This window comes from Miniopterus schreibersii (genome assembly GCF_964146895.1).
Source record: "Miniopterus schreibersii genome assembly, chromosome: 4".
In the NCBI taxonomy this organism is placed as follows: domain Eukaryota; kingdom Metazoa; phylum Chordata; class Mammalia; order Chiroptera; family Miniopteridae; genus Miniopterus; species Miniopterus schreibersii.
In genome coordinates, this window is record NC_138105.1 from 46,841,206 (window position 1) to 46,865,998 (window position 24,793).

The window sequence follows — 24,793 nt, forward strand, 5'->3', positions numbered from 1 at the left end:
AAGTCATACATGTAAAGGCTAAGAGCAGTGCAGCCACATAAGGGCCCCATACTGTGGCAGCTGTTGTCATTATGAACCGAGACAGGGAAAGTGAGAGGAAGAGGTATGTTTCAGTTTCCATCACCCAGGTTGAAGTGTCCCGTAGGCAGCTTGGCATATGGGTTTGGAGTTCAGCAAAGAAGTCAGGGCTAGGCATCAATTTGGAAGTGAAATGTATAGAGAAGTTACTTTAAATCATGAGTTCAATGAAATGTCAAGGAGCTGTGGTTCTGGGAGGAATGGACGGGGAATGGAAGCAGGAGGAAGGAACAGGCATTGTCTGAGCCAGGCGTTGTGCAGTCCACTTCTGTATGTCATCTTCCTTAAAACCTGTAGCAAGTGTGATATACTTTCAGCTCCTAATGTCCCCACAGTATATGTACCTACTATAACATAATTTGTGGTGTGCTGGAGTCAGCTTACACACCTCAAACCACCTCCCAACTCTGTGTTCAGGGACAGACTTCACGTTGGTAGCTTGAAATCAGCTGGGGGGTGGGCAGGGAGGAGCATTTACATCTAGAAATGGGCAAATGCTACAAATCAGAGCTCCTCTCCCAGCCCCCCTGCCCCTGCCCCTCAAGAGCCAGATTCCCAGGACAATGTTAATTATCCTTACCATGGAAGGAATGGAGGCTCAGAGAGCTGGGGTAGGAGCCCAAGCTGCCTGTGACTCTCATGCCTGTGCCTTTTCAATTGCACAATGATTCCTCTTCACCTAAAATATCCTTTACTGCCGTTTTCCAAAGTTGAGGAATTTGATACCTCCCACGTCTGAAAACTTAATGCCATGCCCACAGTGAATGAGTTACTGTGTTTCTCTAATACTCTCTTGCAAAATAGTCCTGAATGGGTTTAGGGAAGCAGCTTAGAGCATCTGTTGACAGTGATTCCTTGAAACACGGAGATTATTTTTCCCTGCAGTGTCAAGTTTGCTAACTAGAAGCCATGAACTGGTTTTGTCAGCTACCAAAGACAGTCACTGAACAAAAGGGAAGCCAGAAGATGTGGGGGTGGGGGGAGAGAAAGAATTACAGTTGAATTGTTTCCAATTATGTGATTAATACACCATACCTTAGTGAGTGCATGAGAGGTGTTGAACTACTCATTTGTGCTCTAGAGCAGTGTGCTTTCTTTTAATATGAAATGGATGTGTAAAATCACTCAGCATGAGTTCAGAGGCTTTACTGGAAGATAGGATATTTTATGCCCACCCCCTGCCTCACCTCTGCAAACCACCACCTCTCCTCCCTGGAATCTCGGAGGAAGGAGCTTGTACTAATTTGGCATCTGAGGTCATTATAGGCACCCTGCCTTCACCCACCTCGAGCATCTCATCCTTGGGAACTGTTCTTGCATGTCAAGTGGAAAAAGTTGCCACTAATATTTATCGAGTGCTAGCTAGGCACCGTGCTGTGTATTGAGTGCTAGCTAGGCACTGTGCCCTTTGGGGAGCTCACAGTTTAGTGAGGGAGATAGACAGTTACACAGTTAAAATACTGTGTGATAAGGGATAGAATTTTCTAAAGGATTTTATGGGGAAAGCATAATCCATGATAGCTGACCTCAGAAACCTGGCATCTAAAGTCCAGTTAGAAGGAAGCATTGTTTGTGTCAGAAAAAAGTATTATGTGAATCTCCTATCTCCTAGTCAGGAGAACTCAGGTTTTAGTTTTCCCTCTGTCTCTACTACCTTTGTGATGCATCTGGCTTCAATTTTGCATCTATGAAATGGACTGGTAGAGAATATTTATCATTGTAACTCATGGAGCTGTTACGAGGAGTACATGAGCGAAAGTATATGAAAGTGCTGTAAATATTATGGAACATTTCGTTTTCCCATGATGTAATGTGGGGTGTAATTTACTCAGTCATTAATAATCCATTCAGGCACTTATTCACTCAGCAAACATTTGTTTAGCACCTACCTGAATATCCTGTGTTAGACCTTATATTTGGCTCAGTTTCATCCTCTTGCATTATCCCATTCTAAGTATCTAGATTTACTTAACTTTAATTTTTCTCATTAAGTTGAGCGGGAGTATTTACAGGTGTTGATTCCCTATTTCAATTCAGGGTCCTTTTACCTTATTACCTTACTTTTGTAATTTTCCTGGAGGCATTGGTGGAAGTGACCAGGAGGAGCACAGATGAAAAGCTGTTGGCTTAAAAATTCATTTTGTGCTTCATAGGCTACTTTAACATCTGGAAAAAACAAGTTTAATTATCTTATGGCATTCGTGCCAAAATATTTATAATTACTTTTAAAACTTGTGTTACTTGCTTTACTAGTCGAATGTAACCATCAAACAAAATCTTTTGCGTCAAACTAGCAGGAGAGGATTTTGTAAGTACTCTTTGTGTTTTGTGCTACATTTATATTCATTATGAAAGAATTTTCATTATATATTTAGAATACTTTGGAGGGACCTTTCTATAGACTCAATAGAATTTACTAAAAATCTTGAAAAGTAAAGCATGACCCCAAATTATTTCTAACTTCTGGAATTTCTGTTTATTTTATTTTGGTCTCAAGACACTTCATCAACCCTTGGACTGTGAGCATTTTAATAAAATGACAATATGCTGTAGTTCTGCATCACTACTCAACATCAAGATTTTTCTAGTTTAACTGCTAGTAAAAAAAAAAAATAGTATTAGTTGTTCCTCTACAGCATGCTGCTGGTTTCCTTTAATCCTTAGGAGTAAGTCTGTGATCCTGCTGTGCTTAAAACACACAAATAGAGTTTTTAAAAAAAAATGACTATCAGTAACTGAAAAGACAAAAGATGTTCATTAGAATCAGGGATGTTACCAGCAATGCCAACTCCAGCTGTTTGTAAACTGAGTCATGTGGTTTAAGAAAACAGATTTTAAAAAAACAAATATTATAAAATTAAAGTGGCAATACCTGTTCCATTTAGCTCTTTTAAAAATGTATAAGCAACAGATGTGCCTCCAACCCTGTGATTTTATTAGCCTGTAGGGCAACAGACTCAAGCTCTAATTAACTGAGACCAAGAATAAAAGATGGACCAGCACATTGCCCTGGAGCTCTGGAGGTTGGAGAACCTCTCTCCAGTAGTGTGGTCTTTCGCAGCACAGCTCCATTGCTCTCGTGACCCAGTATTGGCAGGTACTGAGCAACTCACATTCATTTCAAACTGAGTAGAGCCTTTCTTTGCCTTCTTCTGAATGATACTTATATGAAGTGTTAACTAAATGTCTTCCCAGTTTTCTCATTTATACTGACAGGCGAAAGGTGTTTATGTCTGCAAAGAAAAAAAAGTGCTAGTATTTTTTGCTCATGTATTTTTCTTTCTCCAACATTACCTTTATATTTTCAGAAGAAAAATCTCTTTGACTGAGTAAGGCACCCCTTAACTTCTAATAAAGCACTATTCTCCCCATTTTTTCTTCCTTTCAAACTTCAATTGCTGATGCCTGCAGAGCCTTCTCTCAGTTGAGTGGCTTTGTCCTTAGGAGGAGGGACAAAAGTTTACATGAAAGAGGGAAGCAGCAGGTTTTTGTCCCTACCCGAGGACAAGCAAACCAATGTTCATCATCTACTCTGTTCAGGTGCTTTTTACTTCCCTCCCCATTTTCAGTATTTCTTACCCTGGTTTGTTTGCCCTCTAAGCACGGTGCTCTCCAATTTTACATAAGCCAGGATCTAGAACAGCCTGGGCTGTCTTTACAGAGTCACTTCTTTTGTTTATATTCTAATTCAGATGTAGGACTCTTGCTATTTTATTGTGTTTCTTTACTTGAGCCTCGGTTCCTCATCTTGCTAAGTTCCATGCTTTTGTTTATCAAAGCTGTTTTTAAAAAAATACATTTTCATTGATTTTAGAGCGAGAGGAAGGGAGAGGGGGAGAGCGAGAGAAGCACTGATGGGCTGCCTCCTGCACCCCGGGGGATCAAGCCCACAAGCTGGGCGTCAAACCAGCAACCTTGTGGTGCCTGGGGTGAGGCTCAGCCAACAGAGCTGCACCGGCCAGGGCTGTGGATCAAAGATTTTGAGAAATTCAGTTTTTATTTTTGAGCAACCCTGGCCTTACCCCCACTACATTTTAAAAAGTATTTATAAACTGAGTATTTTAGAAGAATTGTTTCTTGTCCTGGTCCTTCAGTTTTGCTGTATCATTAACCAGCTGTTACTCGGCCATCAGAGGGAGTGACCAAGAACTAGTACCATGTTGGCACATACCTCCTCCAAGGGCCAACCGCGCCTTACCCGGCCCCCACCCGCAGGTGCCAACACACCATTTTATTTTTTAATTTTTTTTTAAAAACATGTCTTTATTGATTTCAGAGAGAGGAAAGGAGAGGGGGAGAGAGAGATAGAAACATCAATGATGAGAGAGTCATTGATCGGCTGCAGCCCGCAACCCGGGCATGTGCCCTGACTGGGAATCGAACCCTGATCGCTTGGATCCCAGGTCGACGCTCAACCGGCCGGGCCCAACACACCATTTTAAAAGAGTGTTAGCTGAACCGTAGACGTACATATTATAGGGATTCTGTGTGGATCAAGTATAAAAGCTCACCTCCTCTGATACAGCTGAAGTAAAATAAAACGGCTTCCTCCACCATGTGGAAGATGTTCTTTTGAGTATCTGGACCTCAAGTTTTTCTTTCACGTGAGAGGAGATGAGATCCTGAGGTGGTGAGGAAACTTGATAGAGTCTAGGATTTCAGTAAAACAATTACCGTGTGGGTCTGGTGAGAACCAGGTGATCTGAGATGGCCCTTGCAGCAATTCTGTTTAATTCCATCACCAGTTTCACTTCCTAACCCAAAGTCTGGTTTCAGAAGAGCCTATTTCTAAGCAGTGCTTAATTTAAGCACCTGTTTAAGTAAAGCCACCGTCCGCATCTTTGTCTACTCTTTCCTAAGGCACTGCATTGATGTCTAAAAACAAAATATCAAATTGTTCTTTCGAATATAAATGAAATTATAAAACTGAGGCATAGCATTCTCTCTCTGTGGAAACTTTATCCTCCTTTCTGGTCATTTCTGAGCAAAGTTTATTCTATTTCCATTCATTATTATCTATATGGTCCTATTGAAATAAGTTATAAACACTTCTTTAGAAACAAAAACAGGCATCTGTTACCCCATAGATGCCTTTGCTACTTTTTCTGCTGCCCTCTCTCTCTCATTAAAGAAAAAGTTAGTAAAGATGAGAATATTGCTTGGATTAATTCCTTTTCTTTTGCTTTTATTTATTTAACCCAGAAAGTGCTCTGTCAGGATTTCTTTTACAATTTCATGCAGCCTATAAATATACAGTCTATGAGATACTGAGTCTGTGAAAATACCACAGAAGTAAATCCTGTATATGAAAATCAGCCTGCTAGTTTCATAACATCTGTGGCTTTAAGGTTCGTTAAATGCACTGAAAGTCATTTAACTTGAAAGTTTATGAGCTTTTGGAAAAGCTCTAAAATAAAGCTCTAAAATAAGGCTCTCTCCTATTGCATATCCTCAGTTTTAATGTTAGTTTTTATTTTTGTGTCTTTGTGGGATCTAAATCTATTTTAATTATGTTAATATGCAGCTACAACTTAAGAGAAGATTGTCATTTGCCTAAAAAGTGCTTTTGCGAAGACTTGATTGGTCTGGAAGAGAGGTTTAGTAGCAGATGGGTTAGGTCATGGGGAGGGGGTTCTCTTTTTTTTAAGTGTAATTTTAAAACAATGCATTCTCAGGTTACCTTAGGAAGCCTGAATAATTCTGTTGCTGAAACTGAGAAATCTAATTCTCTATTGCTAAATTTTTGTGGTTTTATCATTTATTTTTAGGTACCAAAGGAAGAAATAAAGGAGAATTTACAAATCTTCAAGGGGTAGCTGCATCTACAACTGGGAAGATATTAATTGCAGACAGTAACAACCAGTGTGTGCAGGTATGGCCTCTAATTGTATACTTTTAACCACTGATGGTGATAAAATAGGTATAGTTATATATTTTCCTATTTAAGACTTGGGGTACTTAGTACAAGGGAAGCTTATAATGTGTGCATAGACTTTTCTTCAAATAGAACTTGCAAGTTGTGATCTGTAGTGCAGATGACAAAGTTTCTGGCCTGTTTCTTCCTCCCTCATTTCTGTGTGAGTTCTCATTCCAATGAATGCAATTTGTTTTACAGATATTTTCCAATGATGGCCAGTTCAAAAGTCGTTTTGGCATACGAGGACGCTCTCCCGGGCAGCTGCAGCGGCCCACAGGGGTAGCTGTGCATCCCAGTGGGGACATAATTATTGCAGATTATGATAATAAATGGGTTAGCATTTTCTCTTCAGATGGGAAGTTCAAGGTAAGATTAACTATTGATTGACCACTAAACAGTAGAGAGAAGGAATGGGAAATATAAAATGAAATTGTCTTTTTCCTTTTTGAGATCCAATAAAATACTCAACAATTCTTCATATACAAAGATATCTTGGCTGTGTTACATTTAAGATTTGTGAAGTGATATTGTTATAAATATACTCCTATGTATCCTACATGTGGCTTCATTTTATAAAGCAATTAGGTTACCCAGTCATTTTTTTTTTAATACCATCAGATTTAAGGGTTATTAAGAGGCAATTTATATTTTTCAAATTAACCTACAGGTTGTCATTTATGAGGTACCTTCTACTCTCTAAGACCTGTGGTAAGTATATGGGAGAAACAGAATTGTAAGACATGGTGCCTACCTTTTAGAAATATATAAGCCCCTTGAGAAAAAGACTAATACACAAAAAATGACAAAAACCAATTCTTGTCAGTCTTTATTTAGTCTTACATTGTTTGGTACAATCTAAAAATAGAGTGTGCTCTGGCTGGTGGCTTAGTTGGTTGGAGCATCAACCCATATACCAGAAGGTTGCTGGTTCGGTCCCCATGATCAATGTTTCTCTCTCACATCGTTGTTTCTCTCTCTCCCTCCCTCTTTCTCTCTCTCTCAAATCAATAAAAATATACCCTCGGGGGAGGATTAAAATAAAAAATACAGTGGAACTAAAAGTAGAGTGTTAAAGTATACAATGTAAGAATTGGAAAGAAAAGAAAGTGGAGGCCGGCTTCACTGAGAAAGTGCAAATTGAGCTACACTTTGAGGGGTCCCATCATTTGACATATTTGCTGTCACTCCCAGCATCATCTTCTGGTTCTTCAGCAAGTCACCTTAGAGTAAAGAACTGTCTGGTGATAACAGAAATTTCTCCCCGAGGGTTCCATCAAAGAATATTACCATCCAGGCCATTTTCTACACTCGTCACAAGAAGATTATGAGATACTCTGTCAAAGGCGTTTTTGAAAGCCACATGCACTATGCCTTCTCATATCCCCCTCCCAGCCTCCTAGAGGCGTCTTTTTCAGTTGACAACATGAACTTTAACTCAGACAGATGAACCCACTGGAATCCCAGCTCTGTGGCTTATTAATTGTGGCCTTTGGCAAGTTATATAACTTCCTCAAGCCTTGATAGCCTATTTCAGTTTAGGATTTGGGATTTGGATAAGAACATTCTTCCTGGAGGAACTGAATTTGCATGGTTGGAATACTACTGATAAGGATTGGGGGGATGGACATGGTGTCATTTCAACCTTCCACTCCCAACCCCTCTTCTGTTTATGATAGGTGTTGATCAAAACCCAGAGGGCAGAAGGATAGCAAGTGAACCCCTTTAGTACTATAGCAGGTTTAGTAAATAAGGATATACTGAGAGAGACTTATTTTCTTCTTTGATGGGATTCAGTAAAATTAAACCTGCTCACAAGGACAAACCTTTTCCACAAATGTGGATTCTTTGGATTTATTCCTAATAGTTCTAGAGATATAACATCTTATCTCCTTTTTTTTCTTTTACTCACTAACTTCTTAGCCCTAATACTCAGTCGTCTCTGCCTCTAACTTTTTTCTTTTCCACCTTCCCCCCTGACTTATATCTTTCGGTCCATCTAGAAACCTTTTCTGACTCCAGAACAGATACAGAGGCCCCTGTCATAAGGAATTAGGAAATCAGGAGGTGCTAGTTTGGGGTTTTTTTTCCTTCTTTTTTTAAATGGTGAAAATGAAGGCCACCATATCGCTTCCTTCTTCAATGTAATGACCTGTTTGTTGGGCTAAATACTTCAACTGTTCCAGATCCAGGATCTAAAATATCTTTGCTTACTTTTCTGTTTAAGATGGGAGACACATTGGCAGGTCAAATGCTGTAATTCTTATTTTATTTGGTAGAATCTAATGCAGCTAAACTAGGATTGAAGGGAAGTGGAGGGAAAGGAGGTTTTGGTTCAACATTTAAGTTTTTACTTTTAGACCTGCACCAACTAGTTCTTAACTACATGATAGAATGGCAGTAATCCTTTGTTTTCTGTTTTTAAGCTACATAATTATCATCCGCTTGGTATTATTATATGGCTGAGTCATTCTAAGTAACAACTAGTGTTTATAATGTTAGGTACTAACGATATTCTTGTTTTAATAATCAGAGTCTTCTCTCTTTTGATCCCTACTGACATATCTCCTATTCAGACATGAAAGAAAGTATACAATTTCTTTGTAAGCTATTATGTGATAGTCTCTTTGATCTTTGGCTAGATTGCAGAATCAGAATCAGATTTATACAACATATTCCCTTGCCAGAATGCCACTGTTTCCTTTCTAAGTAAATGTGTGTCTTTGTTCTAAAGAGACGCATTCTGAATTCCAGTCATTTATAACCTTCCAAGAATAAAAGATTATACAAAGTCCGAACCCCTGCTATGGGAAAGTCCCCATCCTTCTCTTCATACTCTTTTTTATACGTATCTTCATGTCTCCGTTGGGAAAGGAGATAATCCTGCGCGTCAGGTATGATACCAGCTGAGTAGGATGAGGGAGAGAGATTATCTGTGTGCCATACGCTGTGGTTGGCATTGCCCTTTATCCTTCGAAATCTGCAAGATCCAGGAGATAAATAGCATCGTTGCCATTTTACAGATTAGAAAACTGAGGTTCAGACTAATGAAAGAATGAATTTTGCTCTGAAATTTTGATCCTGGTTAATTGGATGAACTGTGGTGTCATAAGAGGAAGTAGGAAATCAGGAGGTGCTAGTTTGGGTTTTCTGTTTGTTTTTTTAAAAGTGGAAACAAAGAAGATAAATTTGGTTTGATATTGGTTGAGTTTAAGGTGAAACTTGTAAAATAGTCCATGACTAAAGATATGGATTTAAGAATCTTACACATAGAGGTGAAAGCTGATGCTATCGCACAAATGAGATCTTAGAAGAAGCGTAGAGTTGTGTTGTCCTGTAAGGTACACATGTGGATGCTGAGTTTTTGAAATGGGGCTGATCTGAATTGAGATGTGCTGTGAGTGTAAAATACATACCGGATTGAGTGTAAAATACATACTGGATTTCAAAAACTTAGTCCCCTGAAAAGAATGTAAAATACCTCATTGATAATTTTTATATTGATTACATGTTGAAATGATCACTTTTGGATATATGGGTTAAGTGAAATATATAATTCAAATTAATTTTTCCTTTTTCTTTTTCTTTTTTTGATATGGCTACTGGAAGGCGTGAAGTTCACATGTGTAGCTCACATATTTCTACCAGACAGCACTAAAATAGAGAACAGAAACTTTGAGAATGTAACTTTTTAGGAGTTAAAATTTTTAACTTGCACCCGGGCCCATGTAGTTCAGCAATTGAGCATCATGGTTCGAGTCCTGGTCAGGGCAAATGCCCAGGTTGCGGGCTTGATTCCCACTAGCAGGCGTGCAGGAGGCAGCCGATCAATGACTCTCTCATTATTGATGTTTCTGTCTCTCTCTCTCTCCCTTTCCCTTCCTCTCTCTGAAATTAATAAAGATATATATTTTTTAAAATTAATTCATCAGCGAGTAACAAAACACCCCCCCAAAAATTTTAATTTGTAAAGTCATGTTTTCAAATAGAGTTTTCAAATGAGCCCATAGATGAGTATAAAATGAAAAGTCAGAGTTTCTCTTACTGCTACTAGTATTTCTTTCCAAGATATAAATACCATTGGTTGTTTACTTTCTCCTTCAAGACTATGTATACATATATAAACACATTTAACACAAGTGGGCTCAGATTATACTTTGTTCTGTATGTTGCTTTATAACATACCTGAGAGATCTTTCATAAAAACACATTGAGATCTACTTCGCTCTGACATTTTAAGCCTGGGTGCCAGGGACAATTGTGCTTCTTGCTGTCTCCTTCATTTACTAGCTTTCTGGCTGCTCCCTCACCTTGGCTGCTCTTTCTCGAAACTTCCTTGTCTATAGTGACCATCTCATCAGGTTGTTCCACACGCCTTCTGAGATGGCCCATTTGAATGCTCCCAAATCTCCCAAATCAAACACTCAATACCAGACACTTCAGACATGTTTGTCTCTGCAATGCCATTGAGTTATCTTTGAGGGTAGGGACTGTGTCTTACTTGTCTTTAACTACTATGTGCCACATAGTGGGCACTCAGTCGGTGTTTGTAGAATTAGTAAATAAGCGGGGAAATAAGTAAAGTACTTTATAAGCACTCTAGAAAATGGAGCTATAAAAATAAAGGTATAAGACATGGATCTTGTGGCCAACAGGCATCTATATACACACTGCAGTCTACTCAGAAAAATGAGTAGGATGTAAAGTGGGTGTGGTGTATGTTTGATGGAATCTAATGCTTTCCTCCCACTTTAAAATACTGTAGAAACTGGAACCATTTAGTCATCATTTGACCCTATAACAGTGCTAGAGTTTTTAAATTAATACATTAAGGAAGTATTTGCTGAGTGCCTGTTAGACACCAAGGAGTACATTAGGCTCTGAGTGCATGTGCTGGATAAACAGACAGGACCCCTGCCTGTGTGGAACTTAATTCTCGTTAAGTTCAATGGCAGATGCCGGCAATTTTGATATGAATTATGGTATAAAATAATGACAATGATTACTCCCCTTTTATGACTGCCTAATATGGGCTATACTCTACACTAAACACTTTACCTACATTGTTTTACTTTAATACACATTCCAAAAATACCACTGGAAGTTATTGAGGTCATTTTTGAAATGTTTTAATATGTATATAAGGAATCTGAAGCTTAAAGAAATTAAATGCATTTGTGCTATACCAGGTGTGTCCAAAACAAGTTACAGAAGACAGTCTCCCTGCTCCTAATCCAGAGATCTTTTGCTATGTCACACTAGTGTTTTAAAATGGAACTGTGACCCCAGTTAAGGGGATTCCAGAGCATTTTTGGTGATGATCCCTTTTAAAAAAATAAGGATTTCAAATAAATACAAACAGCAGGTAATGGATGTGACAAAGAAAATTTTCTAGGACAGAGATCATTGTGACCCCTGTTTAAACATCCAAGTAAATGTTTACTAAGAAAAATGCCTGTCTTCACATTCTGTGTAGTGTTTTAAATGTCACCACTGTACTTGTTTCTAACAGACAAAAATCGGGTCAGGAAAGTTGATGGGGCCCAAAGGAGTTTCTGTGGACCGCAACGGGCACATCATCGTGGTGGATAACAAGGCGTGCTGCGTGTTTATCTTCCAGCCAAACGGGAAAATAGTCACCAGGTTTGGTAGCCGAGGAAATGGGGACAGGCAGTTTGCAGGTACACTCGATGGTAATATGTAAACCCCCTTTTCTTTGCCTCTTCTGCTCACATTTGCATGATGTTGGAGCATGTTGACCCAGTATGTTTGCTGGCTTTGGGAAAGATACTGGGGATTAAGTCTAAGCAAAAGGCATGGTTTGGTGCTTCTCAGTGACGCCCCCGGAGTAAGTTGAACTGCCATCCACGTGTGGTTTTTATTGGTGGTGTTTCTCAACTCAGAAGCCAAATCTTTGAATACTAATAGTAAATAAAATATACATTTTAAAATAAAATATTTTTAAATAGAATGTTTGAGGAACAATGGGGTAATTCCTGTTTCTACCTAGCTTTAGCTTTATTTAAAGAGTCTCTGAATGAGAAATTTTCTATCTTTTAATATATATTTTTAAAATTAATTTCAGAGAGGAAGGGAGAGGGAGAGAGAGATAGAAACCTAATCAATGATGAGAGAGAGTCATTGATCGGCTGCCCCCTGCACACCCCCGACAGGGGATCAAGCCTGCAACCCGGGCATGTGCCCTGACTGGGAATCGAACTATGACCTCCTGGTTCATGGGTTGATGCCCAACCGCTGAGCCACATGCAGGCCAGGCAGAAATTTTCCATCTTTTTAGGCGATTATAACAGAGCAGGCGTTCAGAGCATTTGCTGATTACAGCAGTCTCTTTTATTTCTTTTTTTGGTGCGCCACCTGGCAGTCACAAGCTTACTTAGTTTTTCATATCTGCGAGAAGAGACTGAAAACTGTTTATTAAATTTCCTTCTTAAAAGGATGTTTTTGGCATTTAACCTTAATTTGCATAATCTTTCTTTGTGCTTTGTCTCCCGTTCTGCCTGCTCTGAATGTCACCCAAAATGATAGCGTGTGGATTTTCTGCTCTACTTTTTAAAAAATATTATATATTGGAGTCCTTTTTTCTCAATGCTGAGAGCTACCATGTCTTTCCCACAGAGGACCCTAAAAGGACTATCACGCACTCAGGCAAGCTGGCAGACGTGACGTTCAGATGGTGGTTCAGAGAATGAATTCTGGTGCTTATTGCTCATCCCCCCACATTAGGGCTGCTGCAGCTCTTGGCTGGATCTGGAAGAAGCCAGAGTAGACAGTCGCAGGTGTAGAATGGTAGAGATTCCATGTTATCTGGAGCCAGAGGTCTGGCTGAATGATCTTTCAAAGACTGAGGCTCACTTTCTTTGTTCTTTCTTGAATAACTAAGTAATATATTAAGTTTTGTAACTGCTATGTTGTAATCATTTTTGTTACGGTCATCTCATATTTTTTTTCCATCTTTATTGCAGGACCCCATTTTGCTGCTGTAAATAGCAATAATGAAATTATTGTTACAGATTTCCATAATCATTCTGTCAAGGTACTATAATCACATCAATTGTTACCTTTTAACTGCTTTTATTGAGAAATTGGTCCGGGAGAAAATAACATAAGGTTCACATGTACACATGGGACATAAAGGAGTTAACCTAAAAGAGCAGATCTTGCTTCTCCTTAAAGATGCAGGTTTTAATTTGGGCATACACACTTTGGAGAGCTGGAAAACTGAACAAAATATGGTGGCAATAAGTTTCTTAATTTGAAACTATGTACATGGAGACGACTTGAAAATTAAATTTGAAAAAGCAATTGCTTGAACTTCCAGAGGTAGAACTTTCTGAAATTTAGTATTTCGTGGCTACTCAATAATTAAAACAGGATCACTTTTTCAATTTTCTGCATCATAAGGCCTCTTTGAAAAAATTAGATATTAGAACTCTGTGACAACAGGAGATTTTGGGAGGGAAATAGCCCTAGCATACATTTATATAGCATATTTCATACTTCTTAGAATGCTTTCACACAACTGGTGTTCCTAAGAAAACAATGCCTACCCTCTTCCCCAAACAGTAGAGTACATCTTTCTTACTAGGTATAGGGGGAAGAAAGATTTAATCTTTTTATGAGCAAATCAGGAAATAAAGTGATTCAAAACAAAGTTCTCATTTACGGGAATGAGAAAATGTTTAGTAACATTCCAGACCAAGCTTCTCAAGGTGTGATGCATGTTCCATTGGAGGTGTGCCAGGTGGTCACGGGCTGTGCACTGGCAGATGTTTTTATTTTAAGAGTCACTGTATTTATTTTAAGGGTTACTTTCTGTTTATATCAGGTGATACTGGTTTGCACGTATAGAAGTAATGTAAAGTTCTCCTTGTGAGTAAATTCACTTATATTTTTTAAAGTTAGGAAACAGCCTGGGTGGTATGCCACTGACTGAGGTTTGCAGTTAGAGACAACCACTGAGCAACCAGCGTTAAAAAAAAAATTAGTCACTGTTGGTAACTGGAATAGCTAGAGAGAATTTTAAGACCCAAAGGTACTCCCTCTCCTGTGTCCTTCACTGCTTCATTCCCCCAGCCCATTCTAGAAGATTTCTTTAACCTGAATAAATGCAAAAGCCTTAAGCTTTTTTGATGGTTATGCCAAGTCCCTGTGCAAAGAGTAGAGCACAGTGGGCCGTGATGATGGGGCAGGGTGAGGGAAAAGGAAGCCCTCCATTGCTTTCCTCCAAGGCTGCCTTCTGCCATGTCGTCTCTCCAGAGTTGCTACGAAAGCGGTAGAACTCCATCCCCACTGTCCCCACCTCCCTCAGTGCCAGTGAGCTGCATATTCTCACCTCTAGGGGCATGTCTTGAAAAAGAAAGAGAGCAATGGGAAAAATCAGTGGCAGAGGAGGAGGGAAACTGAGAGCAAAGAGGCAGCAGGGACTGGGCTTATGTCCCTCCTCCTAGGGGGCTGTCACTACCCGTCACTCACTTTATAGAGGAATCATTCATTGAACTATAGGGCCCTCAACCAGAGGAAAACCCGTGTAAATCCTAATGATGCAAAGGCCAGCAAATGCCTGGCCGTAGATGCTCTTCTCCTCCCCCCCCCCCCCAGAAGGCAGTAATATTAATCAGGTTGCTCTTTTCTACTAAGAGCAACTGTGGCCCCAGAGCCCTTCCTGTCCCAGTGCCCCAGGCAGCCTCTGTGAATTTACTGGCATTTTTATGTAGTATGACTCCTATTTACCAGCCCTGGCTGACACTGTAGAAGGAAATAAGACATATGTAAGTAACCAAATTGCAAGGCAGATAGCAATAAATGACTTCTTGAAAATAGGTACGTATAAAGTTCTGTAAGTATCCAGAAGAAAAGAGAAGATTTCTAAGACTGTCAGGGAAGACTTCCAAGTGGAGTGGTAGCTGAGGTGAGCAGAATTTTGAAATCAGAAGAGGATTATCATCAATATTATAAAAACATGCTGTAAACACTTTGCTCTAAAATGCAAAGCTATAAAAAACTATTTCAGCTCATACTTCTGCCATTTACTATGTTTTTATATGAATAATTTATTAACAATTAAATGACATGTTAGACGGGAAAATAGAAAATATGAGAAATTTATAATTATTGATTCTGAAAACAAAGTTTTCAGTATAGTAGATTATTTTAGGTATTTAAACTCAATTTTCTTCTTACTTAACAAAACCAGTCTGTTGTTTTTTGTTTTTCTCCTCTCTTTGAGAGCCATTGCCATATAGTTTTTATGGATAGCTGGAGTTTTTTGTCTGTTTGTTTGTTTCCCATATAACACAGAGCACTTAGCAAGAGGTTTGGATTCAGGTCACGTCTCTTGATAAATGTAAAAACTATACCTACAGGTCAGGGCTAACAAGTGGTCTGCTTAATTCTTCAGCTACCTTCATTATATATTTTCTTTTAGTGGCAAAGCAAGTAGGACTAGATTTGGCATTCTCCATCATTCCAAAATGAAGCAGAAGCACCCGAGCTGTTTGGATTATGCCAAAGAAAACACACCGACTCAGAGACATACACACAAACAAACCAGCAAAAGATTATTTGTAGGACTTAAGGGAAAGATCAGTGAATAATAAATTCTGTTCTGACCAGCATATACACATTCCCATTGGTCCTTAAGACTAGAATGTTTTATGTGAAAGGAGATAAAGAGTCAGGAGAGATTTTTAAAACATGGTATCTTAGTAAAAGCTGGTTCTTGTCTGTGTCCTTTGCCAAGAACCAAAGGCGTAACTTGCTTACTTGGCAAGTGATTAATTCAGGAAGTGGTCAGGACTCTTTTTCTTTATCTTAAAGTATGTTTAGCCTTTAGAGGTGGAAGTGTCTGACTTGCCCAATGTAGGTAATTAAAAGCGAGGCATTTTCATCTTTCCTGATCACAGAGATAGAAAAAGAGGATCTCTGAAAGGTCCTGAGATCATCCGTAAATGAGGCCTGCGCTCAGGTGTAGTGAACTCCCTCAGTTTCACTTTTCAGGAACCCTTGCTCTCATGGTGCCTTGCAAGTAATACTTTTGATTTATTAATGAGTATTTCCACACTTGTAGGCTGTGTAATAGTGCAAGCTTAAAATAATATCCTGGAGACATTTCAAAACCATTAAGTATCATCTGAATCATCAAGATAAAATTATGCCTACAATAGTCTTGTCATGAAGTGCATGTTCTCTCAAAATCAGTAACCTGTATTTGATACATATACAGTAACACTCTAGTAATAAGAGTGCTTAATTAACCCCAACAACCCATTGCTTGCCCAGGTCAGATTAGAGAATTTGCTTAAGAGTTCAGTTCAGCTCCCAATTCTGTCAGCCTCCTCTCAGTAGCCTTAGGGTCACATAACCTCTCTATTTTAACTAAAATATATTCTGGGGGGAAAAATATAAAAGCATTTATCTTATTCCTCACCCACTGCCATCTCTGTCCCTCTCTCCCTCCCTCCCCCCCCCACACACATACACACACACACTCGCTCAATTTCCCCTGCTGTAACTGTGAAGTCCAGCCTGTTCTTTCCTGTTGTGTTGACTTAGTAAAATGGTAATAAATTCTGAGCATCTGGCCTAACTAAAATTTCCTACTTTCTGACCCAACTTTGAATCCTCCTCCATCCTGTTAGAAATACAAATGATTGTTTTTGAAATTTAGCTATTTGTTTAAAAGTGGAAAGAATAATATTGTTGAAAATCATAGCTCTACTTTCTCTACCTTATATTTGTATATATTTTATAATTTATAATTTTTTAGAAAATATAAGTATTTTTCACATAGTATTCAATAACCGGATGAAAGCTAAAAAAAAAAGAACTGATTTAATAAATGATAAATTAGGCTTATACAGTAAATTGGGAAACCACAAGTGATATGGGGGTCTAGTTTGTAGATTTTTTTTTTTAAAGAATGTTTTAAATCGTAGGTCTTGTTATAAATAACCTGTTCAGATATATACTTTTAAATCCATAATGTTGGCTTAACCATTTTCATTTAAAATAAAATAATTTTAAAATATTTATACAGGTGTTTAATCAGGAAGGAGAATTCATGTTGAAGTTTGGCTCAAACGGAGAAGGAAATGGGCAGTTTAATGCTCCAACGGGTGTTGCAGTGGATTCAAATGGAAACATCATTGTAGCCGACTGGGGAAACAGCAGGATCCAGGTAGATTAAAGTGCTAATTTATTTGTGTAGAGTGATTGGTATTGTTTAAAAGTGGAGAATTAGCTGTCCCCAAATCTTAATGTTTTTCATTCTTCATTGGTTAAGTCATAAGACCATAGATAATCTCACAAGAAGTGCCAGACTAAGGAAGGTGGAGTAGAAAAAATGTCAACATATTGTCAGAGTGAAACCCTCTAAATCAGGCATTTTTAACATGTATCCCACAGACCCTCAAAGGGATTGTGGTTAGAATTCATGAGGTCCATTGAACAAAAATATTATATTACTGTTTTTACTAATTTCTAATAAAAATTATCATTTAATTATGAATATAGACAACAATCACAGAAGTTTTGGAAATATCTACAACTTTATCACCAAGAAAAAATACAGAAAATTTCATATTGCAGTTGCAGACATCTAGAATTATCATTTATGCTCACCACTACTTCAAAATTAAAGTTGTTATTAGACCCACCACACTATTTCTTGTAATTTAATGTGCTGGTTTAAGAAGCACACATACTACTATAATTAAAATTTTGTAATATTTTGATTATATTTTAATATGATTGTTTTCCTTCATAATCCCATATATTCTGTTTTATGCATTTAAAAACGTTGTTTTGCTAAATAACCTGAGTCAAAGAGGAAGTCTCAAGGAAAATTTTAAAATCTATTGACTGAATGAAAATGCAAATATAGCATATCAAATTTTTGTGGAATGCAGCTAAAATAGTGCTGAGAGAAAAAATCTGCACCCCTTCCCCAGCTTTATGGAGACTGACATGTATAGCATTGTGTAAGTTTAAGGTGCAAAATGTTTTGATTTGATACCCTTATATATTGTAAAATGATTACCACCATAGCATTAGCTAACACCTCTGTGATGTCACAGTCACATAATTACCATTTCTTTTTTGTGGTGAGAACATTTAGATCTACTCTCTTGGCAACTTTCAAGTGCAGAATACATTATTGACTGTGATCACCATGCTGTGCATTAGATCCCCAGAACTTATTCATCTTCTAACTGGAAGTTTATACCCTTTGACCAACTTCTCCTCATTTCCCCCAACCCCAGCCCTAGTAACAACCACTCTATCTAAGAGGGAAATTATTAGCACTAAATGCTTACGTTAGAAAAGAGGAAAAGTCTCAAATTAATAATCTAAGCTCCCACCTCAAGAAGCTAGAGAGAAAGGAGCAGAGCAAACTGAAAGCAAGCAGAAGGAAGGAAATAGAGAAGACAGGATCAGATCAGTGAAATTCAAAACAAAAACAAAATTGATTCTTTGGAAAGATCAATAAAATTGACAAGCCTCCAGCAAGACTGACAAAGAAGAAGAGAAAAGATACAAAATACTAATATCATACAGACTCTGCAGGCATGAAAAGAATAATAAGAACATTGTCTGAACAACTCTACATGCATCCGTTTGACAACTTAGATGAAATGAACCAATTCCTCAAAAACTACAAACTCTACAACTCACCTAATATAAAATAAATGATTTGAATAGCCCTATAATGATTAAGGAAATTCAGTTCATAATTTTAAAACTCCTCCAAAATAAACATCTAGACTCAGATGATTTCACTTGAACATTCTACCAAATGTTTAAAGATTTAGCATCAGTTCTGCACACTTTCTTCCAGAAAACAGAAGTCATGGGAACACTTTACAATTCACTCTCCAGCCATTGGGGGAAACTGGGTGAAGGGTACACAGGCTCTCTCTTTACTATCTTTGTAGCTTCACATGAATCTATAATTATTTCAGTATTAAAAGTGAACAAAAACAAATTTAAAAGAAGAAGAATAATTTAAATATATTTCCATGATTTCAGAATAATAATATCATGAATGACATTTGGCATTTTGATTTGGTGTAAAAAATAGTAAAACTGGTTACAGTCTGGAAAAAATAACACTAAAACACTATTTTGAGACTATATAGTCTTTGTCAGACTGCCAAAGGGGTCCATGATAAAAAAAATGATTTTTTTTCTAAATTAAAAATAAAGCTGTTAAATCCTCAAACTGAAGAAGACTATTTTTTTTTTCTTCTACCATTTCTCTGTGTAGACACCTGCGTGGATCTAAACATGCATTTACAGACAGGGCTATTCGTCCTTGCCAGTGTGGCCCGTGCAATGCTCGGGAGAACCCAGAGTGCTCTGGCTAAGTCTAGCATTCAGATGTCTCTGGCAGGACAGCAATGGCCAGCTATTTGAATCTGATATAAGTATCTACTTCTCAGAAAGAGGGTTGAGACCATAAATGTAACACTAAATACTTCTATTTCTGAAATATATTTGTCTTGCTTAATTATCCCAGTGGACATCTCCATTTGAAAGAGGCATTCTATGTCTCATGGGAAGCCAGAAGCCTACAGGGAGCCAAGTTCGCAAAGCACTTCTGTGTAGGACCACAGACGCTGAGCTGTGTTGTGACCCTCGTAGCACCTGCCTAGTTACACTGCCTTTTAGAGCACCTGACGGCCAAACAGAATGGCCAAAAGAAACCAGCCTGGGCTTTCTGAAGAAGTGTTCCTGATCCTTTTATTTCATCATAGCAGAAGTTACAGAACAAAAGAAGACCACTTCATATCCAGATGTACATGTTGAACCATGCTGAACCCGTGTACATGTTGATTTCTTATAATTTATTCTTCTGAAAAGAAAAAACAATCTTTATTTCCATCACATGTTATGACTCTCAGGACCATCCTCTGTGATCTAGTTGCTGATTTTTCTCACTTATGAATGTGGATAAAAGAGGGATGTGACACTAGAAAGGGGAAAAAGTGAAGGTTTAGAGTGAGAAATGAGAGTCATTAATTTTTCAAGCAGCAAGCAGGGCATTCCCCTCAAATATGACCACTGTAACAATATAAGTATGATCTGGTGGCCAATGGCATGTTCTTTGTCAGTGACTCTTAGAACATGAGAGGAGCAAAAGCAAGGTAAGTAGAGGGAGGGATTATATATTTGATAGTGACCTGAACAAACCTAGGGGATTACACACATGCTTTTATAATAAAAACATTAGCATTAAGAGTTTTCTTTTATTTCATCATATTACTATAAATTCCCATAACACTCTGTTTTTGACAGGTTTTTGATGGAAGTGGATCGTTTTTGTCCTACATTAACACATCTGCTGACCCACTCTATGGTCCCCAAGGCCTGGCCCTGACTTCAGACGGCCACGTTGTGGTTGCAGACTCTGGAAACCACTGTTTCAAGGTCTACCGGTACTTGCAGTAACGGTGGGCGGCTGGACAGCCCCTTACAAAGGTCTTGCACTACAAACTGGAACGGATTTCTCGGCGCGGGACCAGATTATACTAGACCTTTCATGCTAGAAGGAATCATTGGTGAACTTTCCAAGGTTATTTCTGAATGTAACAATTTCCTTAAAAACTGCATATCTGATTCCTGTAATTGACCTTTAGGGTTAAAAAAAAAAAATCTCTTCTACTGAATCTATAAAAACGGCAAAGTTTTACACCTGTGAACTATGGCTTATAGGACAGGGATTTATGTAATTAAACTAATTGTGCAAATCAAATAAGCATTAAAAAATACCTAGAAGATTTAAAGGTATTTGTTAATCCTGTGAATGGCAGCCTTCGCGCAGAGCTTCCAAAAACAAAACAAAAACAAAAACAAAATCTGTTGTAGTTATATACTTTAACCTCGGTCACAAGACCTGGGGATCTTCTAACCTCACTTTTACACTAGGTATTACTCTTGTGACATTTTTTGGTTATCAATAACTACATATAAATTACTTTAGGAAAAAAATTAAGACTGTCTTGCAAAATCCTCTCATCTGCAATTAGCAGGCCTCTGAGTTTAGCACTTAAAAATAAATGCAAATTTTCCATCCTTCCTGGGTTAGATCGGAGATCCTATTTTTGTGTTCTTTTCACCTTCTCTCTCCTACTCACCTTGTATCAAAAAACAAAGTACATTTTAAGGGAAACCTGAAATTCCTAGTGCTTTGAAAAGCATATTACATCAGTAATGCTACCTGTTGGTAAACAGCAGCCCCACTCCAGATCAATGGACTGGAATGTAATCAAGAAACAGTTAGTCATGTTTTATGTGCCATGTTCTCACATGTGTGTCTCCTCTTCCACTTCATGAAAGCGCAAGCTTTACCTCCTGCAAAATGTCAGCACATGTAGTAGGACACCAGTATCCTAGGACAGAGAGCCATAAGTAGCCCTTTGGAGGACGAATGGTGTCAACCAAAGGCATGTGATTGAGTAATGGTTTCCCCTTAGAAAGCAAGTGTTACCAAAGTTGTGAAAGCATTACAGGTAAGGGCATGTTATGGTTATTTATCATTGTCTAATGAATAGTAGAGGCATTAAAGGACTATGTATACATGATTAGGTAAGGTAGAATGTATCATATATATCTATATATATAGCTGAATCTTTGGTGTATTGAAATAGGCAGCACTCTGAAAGACAGAAGCTTCGCCCAGCCTTTCTTCAGCACATTCCTTTTAGAACAAGCCCTAAAGCAGATTTAATTTTTTTTGCCGTTTTCCAGGAATGATGGTATTGGCTGACTTTGCATCAGAAAATGGCCTTCTGGTCTTTCAAAAAAACAAAAATAGGTCCAAAAAAGGAAAGTTGAACTTGAGTTACATTTAAACAAAGTATAAATGCATTTTGAGAAATGGTAAGAATAATTTAGTCAGTCATTAATCTGTCATTGGTACTGTAAACTAAGATGTGGTTTATTTTCACTGTTTAATTTTCTACTCAGTTCTACCAAATAGGATGTCATGTTTGGCATTTTTGATAATGACTTTGGGATCTTTTTCACTGAAAGCACCTTAGGACTGTACTATAAGAAAACATTTCCCGTATGTATAATTATATGAATGTGATGTTTATTGCTTATTAATTTATAATTCAGTCACTCTCTTATATAGGAATTTTTTAAATTTAGAAGGGAAATCAAGCGACTTCCAGTTGTCTATCAAATTTATACCCAAATCAATCTCTGAAAAAAATTTTTTCAGAAAGATTTACATTTAGATTTAGTACTTTTTTAGTTAGGTAGAGTTTTCAAAATACTGAGATTGTGATAAAGATGTAAAAGTCAATGACATTTTTAGAATGTTAAGACTGTTTCCTAGCATTAGTGGAATAAGTCTTTGAATTTAAATCTTCATATTTAATGAGTGCCTACTAAGAACCAGGCTCTGTTCTAGGCACTGGGAACATAGTGATGAAGGAAACAGACAAAATTCCTGCCCCCTTGGAGCTTACACTCTAGGAGGGAATTTCATTTTGCCCTTTATTAATATTCTGCATAAAAGATAAGCTAGACTTCTGATAGCTCCTAGACTATTTAAAAGAAAACCTTTTAGATTGGTTAGATTAATTTTACCTTATTTTCACAAGTAAAAAAGTAAAAATGGCTTCCTATTTAGATTCTGTCACAGGCTATTGATGTTAAGACTAATTTACTTAAAGGTGTGTTTTTTTGCACAACATTTAAATGATATATGTGAATTTAGAAATTAACCACCTATCATACCATATAAGGCTGGATATCTCAATTAGAAGATTGAAGACAAAGCTAATTTTTTTACATATCAATATTGGCACAAACTGGAATGAAAGAAAAGATACTTTGATTCAGACCTGTTTATCTGTTACTAAAACACATGCTATGGGCACTCCAGAAAACATGATATTTTTCCCCAAAAATATGTAATCATATATGTTGAAATATAAATAACACTTCATATTTGGATACATATGTGCATTTACTGTATTTCTTGGCAAGCATATTTTAGGGGGAAAAGTGCTGCTAAGATATGAATAGGCAAGATTTTAGTGAAATTTTGTCACATTCTATGGAAAATGGTTTCTGGTAAACTGAGAAGGATATTAAAATAAGTGACTTTTTTTCTGGGCTACCATTATTGCTTGATTTCTCTTTGTCAAGTGTACAGAACCTGTCATACATTCATGATAAGTAGCACTGAAAAATTACCCATTAAAATTTCCCCTGGGCACTATGGTAAAATATTGCCAGTTAGAATGTAAAGGTCAGTGACAATGCATTCCCTCCCAAAACAGACCTCCCCTGCTGGACATGGGGGGGTCGAGATCACTTGACCATCCAGAAACACATGAATAATAAGTCTTTATGACTTTGCCATTTTTAATGGTACTTAGTATTTTGATCAAACTTTCATCTCCAGTAACTAAACAAGTCCCCAAGTTTCCTTATTTTCATTTATTTTTTTTACTAGATTTGAGGCAAATAAATACTACAGGTCCATGAAACCAGAACACACTTGCTTCTACTACTAAATATACAGGGTATGTCCTAACATGGAGTTAACTGGAATAGCAGTACACTAGCAAGTGACTATGGATCCTTAACAGTAAAGGATTCACATAAATGCTTTGGTAATACCTACTGAGTTAATTGGAAAGAATGCCAAATAAATATCAGGTCATCTGCAGATTGCTTCAAATGGGAAAAATCTTTTTGTACATTAGAACTCTACAGTATCCTCTCTATTCACCAGCTTGTGAAAAGGGAGGAGTATATTTGGTTTAATAATTTTTAAAATGACATTTCCAGGTAGGATAAAATTAAAGCTATTTGCTGCAAACATCATCTAATTTTGCTTAAAACCGAAAGTTGTAATACTGTTGCATTCTGTAAACGTTGCAGGGTTTTAAATTTTACAATTATTTTAATATTTTTGATAACTAGGAATCTAGTATTGCCATAAAGGAACTAAGTGCCCATTAAAGATTTGTTTGGTATAAATAAATAATTTTTTGGTTTGTTTTAAATGACAGTAAGCTACAAATCATGGTGTTAACCTTAAACTTTATGAAGATGAATTGTGTGGCAGTGATTGTGCGGTTTGTTTGTGGAGAATGTATGAAAGCTGTTAATATTCTAAAATCGATTAATCAATTGGCTATGTTGTTCCAATGAATGTACAGCATTTCCATTAACCTTTGAGAGCAGCACAGCCTTAAATCCAATGCTTTTGCTTTATGACATGGAATGTTTTGTCATCAACAAGAGTGTATTCTTGTAATAGTATTCTTTATATCATTCTCAATTTTATAGTCTTTCAAGCCCATGTACAAGTACAAAGATTTTTTGCTTCCTTTTTTTTTCTTTAAAAATTTTGTACATTCCATCCCTATCGGTCTGTTTCATACGTTTTGTGTATAGAACACGAAGACTTGCGCTCTCGGACGTCGATTCTGTTTGATAAATTCTCATTTGTTCTTTTATGAATCAAAATGCTGACTGCCTATTTAAAGAAAAGAATAATCGCTGTGCATCAGAGTGTTTGTATGTTCGTAGCTACGTACGTACCGCAGTATTTTGGATGCTTTAGTCTACAATAAAACTTTAATTCTGTCTTGAAACATAGGAGAAACAAGATTCATGTGTATTACCTTTACCATGCACAAAAAAATCGCAAAATCATTATAATAAAGATTGTTTTCTCCATTTCCGCGAATGCTTCTTTCCTTAACATTGGCTCTCCTACAGTGAAGGGAAATGAAGGAATGTTCTAGAATATGT

General features: G+C 37.4%; 1 protein-coding gene across 8 annotated transcripts in view; it reads left to right on the forward strand.

The window, feature by feature from the left end:
• Positions 1-24,722, forward strand: part of TRIM2 (tripartite motif containing 2) — a 125,813-nt gene extending 101,091 nt beyond the window's left edge. For all 8 annotated transcript variants that reach the window (XM_081137484.1, XM_081137479.1, XM_081137478.1 and 5 more), the window contains exons 7-12: positions 5,847-5,950; positions 6,194-6,361; positions 11,505-11,673; positions 12,976-13,046; positions 17,049-17,189; positions 20,309-24,722. In XM_081137484.1, the coding sequence (XP_080993610.1) occupies positions 5,847-5,950; positions 6,194-6,361; positions 11,505-11,673; positions 12,976-13,046; positions 17,049-17,189; positions 20,309-20,461 (806 nt within the window). In that variant the 3' untranslated portion in view covers positions 20,462-24,722. The remainder of the gene's footprint in view (positions 1-5,846; positions 5,951-6,193; positions 6,362-11,504; positions 11,674-12,975; positions 13,047-17,048; positions 17,190-20,308) is intronic.
• The last annotated feature ends 71 nt before the right edge of the window (positions 24,723-24,793 follow it).